The following is a 2,151-nucleotide window of genomic DNA, read 5'->3' as shown; positions in this document are numbered from 1 at the left end:
ATTTCCCCCCCACATCCCCATTTCCTTCCCCATCCCCGTTTCCCCCCCACATCCCCATTTCCCTTCCACATCCCCATTCCTCCCACACTCCTGTCCTTCTAAGACCAACTTCCCAGCAGTTCTTCCCACCTTGCTGTGCCCACGCCAGCTTCTTCCCAGCCTTGAGGCAGACAGTCATTCCCAAGGGATTAGCGGTGAGGGAGGAGCGCAGCCAGCTCTCCAGCTTGGGCAGGGAGAAGGCTTGGGCCACCTTGGAATACCCATTGTGGCCCTGGCAGGGCTGCCTGAGGGCCAGCTCGTGGAGGGGCCAGACCGTGCGGGAATTGCTGTGGGTGCCCTCGAGCAGGAAGCTGAGGGCACACACGGCTTCGTAGGACACCAGGCTGCTGCAGCTGGAATGGGAAGAGGCTGAGAGCTGCTCCGGCTCCAGCAGCAGCTCCAACATATCCAACAGGTGACTCTGCACAAAGGCAAGGTGCTCCTGGTCGTTCCAGTTCTGGAAAACACACAAAGGGGGTGAGTTCTGGGAGCTGAGAAACTCCCTGGACATCATATACACAAGTCCTTGCTTAGAATGCTGCTAAAAGAAGGAAATCCAGTCAGACACAGTGCTCATTCATGTTTTTTTGAAGATGGAGAGACACCTCCCCCCAGAAACTCAAAATAAAACATTTCATTCCAGCTCCAACACCACGTATTTCCCTCTAGACAGCAGCACCAGGCTCTGCTACAATCCCAGACAAATCCAGGCCGCTCCTGCTGGCACTGGAAGGCAGGAAACAAATCAATAACTGACACTCGAGGTCTTGGAGCTGCTCCATTGGAAAATCCCTGCGGCTGGGCCAGACCTGAGGCCAGGATTCAGTGCTGCCTTCCAGGATAAGAAGCAGAGGGTCATTTCTCCCCAGCGAGTGCACCAATAAACCAAACCCTCTGAAAGAACCCTTATTTCAAATTCTAAAGGGCTCCAGCCCCCCCCTCCCAAAAAAAAAACAAACCAGGAGACTGGAATTCTGGCAGAGCTTAACAAAGCTGAGTTTTGCTGAAGGAACACACGGCTGTGATTACACCTTCTCCTCACCACCTTTGTTCAATGGCTCAGCATCAAGTTATCCAGCTCCTATTTTTCATGATTCCAGCTTGCCCCAAGCTGCATTTCACCAGCTCATCCTGCTCCGTGCCAGAATTCCAGAGGTGTGCATGGCCTTACAGAGGGCTGCAAATTGTGTAATCCATTCTCCCACAAAGGGATACATCCAGCTCCCTCCTTCTTAATTACCTGGCAGTATTTTAAAAGGAAACAGCGTTTCCACGTGGCTGATCTACAGCTGAACAACCAACTCCCCTCTCAGAAACAGAGGGTGATGGCAGGGAACACCCTGGGATCCAAAACCCCACACTGGACCATGGGAAACACACTATGAGCATGAGGAAAGCTTCCTGCTTGACTAATAAAGCAAAGAGGCTGTTGCTTCTTAAAGGGAGACTTGCCAAGACTCTCAGGGAATTTTCAGTCGGCTTTGGACTCCAGGAAAGTCTCACGGAAAACTTTAGAAAACCTTTTTATAAGCTGCAGAGAACACGCCAACTTCACTTCGTTTACTACGGAACAGGAATTCAGCAACCGCACCCTTGCTCACACTTTGCCACGGATGAAACCCTGCCAAGAACAAAGCTGCCCCTTTCCAAGCCCCCTCAAGGCAGCCCCCCACAGCGAAGAAGCCCCTGCAGGCGGAGAATCCCACAGGCACGAGTACCTTATTCCCGCCCGCCGATTTCCCGGTCAGGCTGGGAGACTTGGTCCTGGGGCTGGGCCACTCGTCCCCGAGCAGAGACCTCCGCAGGGAAACCTTGTGCAGCTGCTGGACGTACAGGAAGAGCAGGAACTGCAGAGTGTCCACGGAGAGCTGGAGAGCACGGGAGAGACACAGAAGAGTCAGGTTGGGCCGGGCTCCCCTTTAGGCAGGGGCCGGGCTCCCCGTGCCTTAGGCCGGCTCAGGGCTCTTGCCTTGCTCCGCTCCCGCTCCAGCTCCTCGGCGCTGGCGCAGGCCGCCTCAGCCTCGGCCCAGCGCAGGCGGAGGGGCGGGGCAGGCCCGAGGAGGCCGCGGAAGAGCTCGAAGTAGAGCCAGGCGATCTCGCGGCTCAGCTGCA

The 2,151-nt window shown here is 55.5% G+C and overlaps 2 protein-coding genes across 2 annotated transcripts in view; one reads left to right on the top strand and one right to left on the bottom strand.

Moving 5' to 3' along the window:
* The window catches only part of DNAJB11 (DnaJ heat shock protein family (Hsp40) member B11), a 36,154-nt gene that overhangs the window by 21,450 nt on the left and 12,553 nt on the right, over positions 1-2,151 (top strand). The gene's annotated exons all lie outside the window — the stretch shown is intronic.
* Positions 1-2,151, bottom strand: part of TBCCD1 (TBCC domain containing 1) — a 10,167-nt gene that overhangs the window by 7,192 nt on the left and 824 nt on the right. Inside the window, exons 2-4 of the mRNA XM_008630045.2 lie at positions 2,009-2,146; positions 1,758-1,907; positions 130-496 (exon numbers count right to left, since the gene is read on the bottom strand). Coding sequence (XP_008628267.1) covers positions 130-496; positions 1,758-1,907; positions 2,009-2,146 — 655 coding nt within the window. The remainder of the gene's footprint in view (positions 1-129; positions 497-1,757; positions 1,908-2,008; positions 2,147-2,151) is intronic.

The sequence above is a fragment of the Corvus brachyrhynchos genome, unplaced genomic scaffold (genome assembly GCF_000691975.1).
Source record: "Corvus brachyrhynchos isolate BGI_N302 unplaced genomic scaffold, ASM69197v1 scaffold63, whole genome shotgun sequence".
Taxonomy (NCBI): domain Eukaryota; kingdom Metazoa; phylum Chordata; class Aves; order Passeriformes; family Corvidae; genus Corvus; species Corvus brachyrhynchos.
This window is presented reverse-complemented; position numbering and strand designations above follow the sequence as displayed.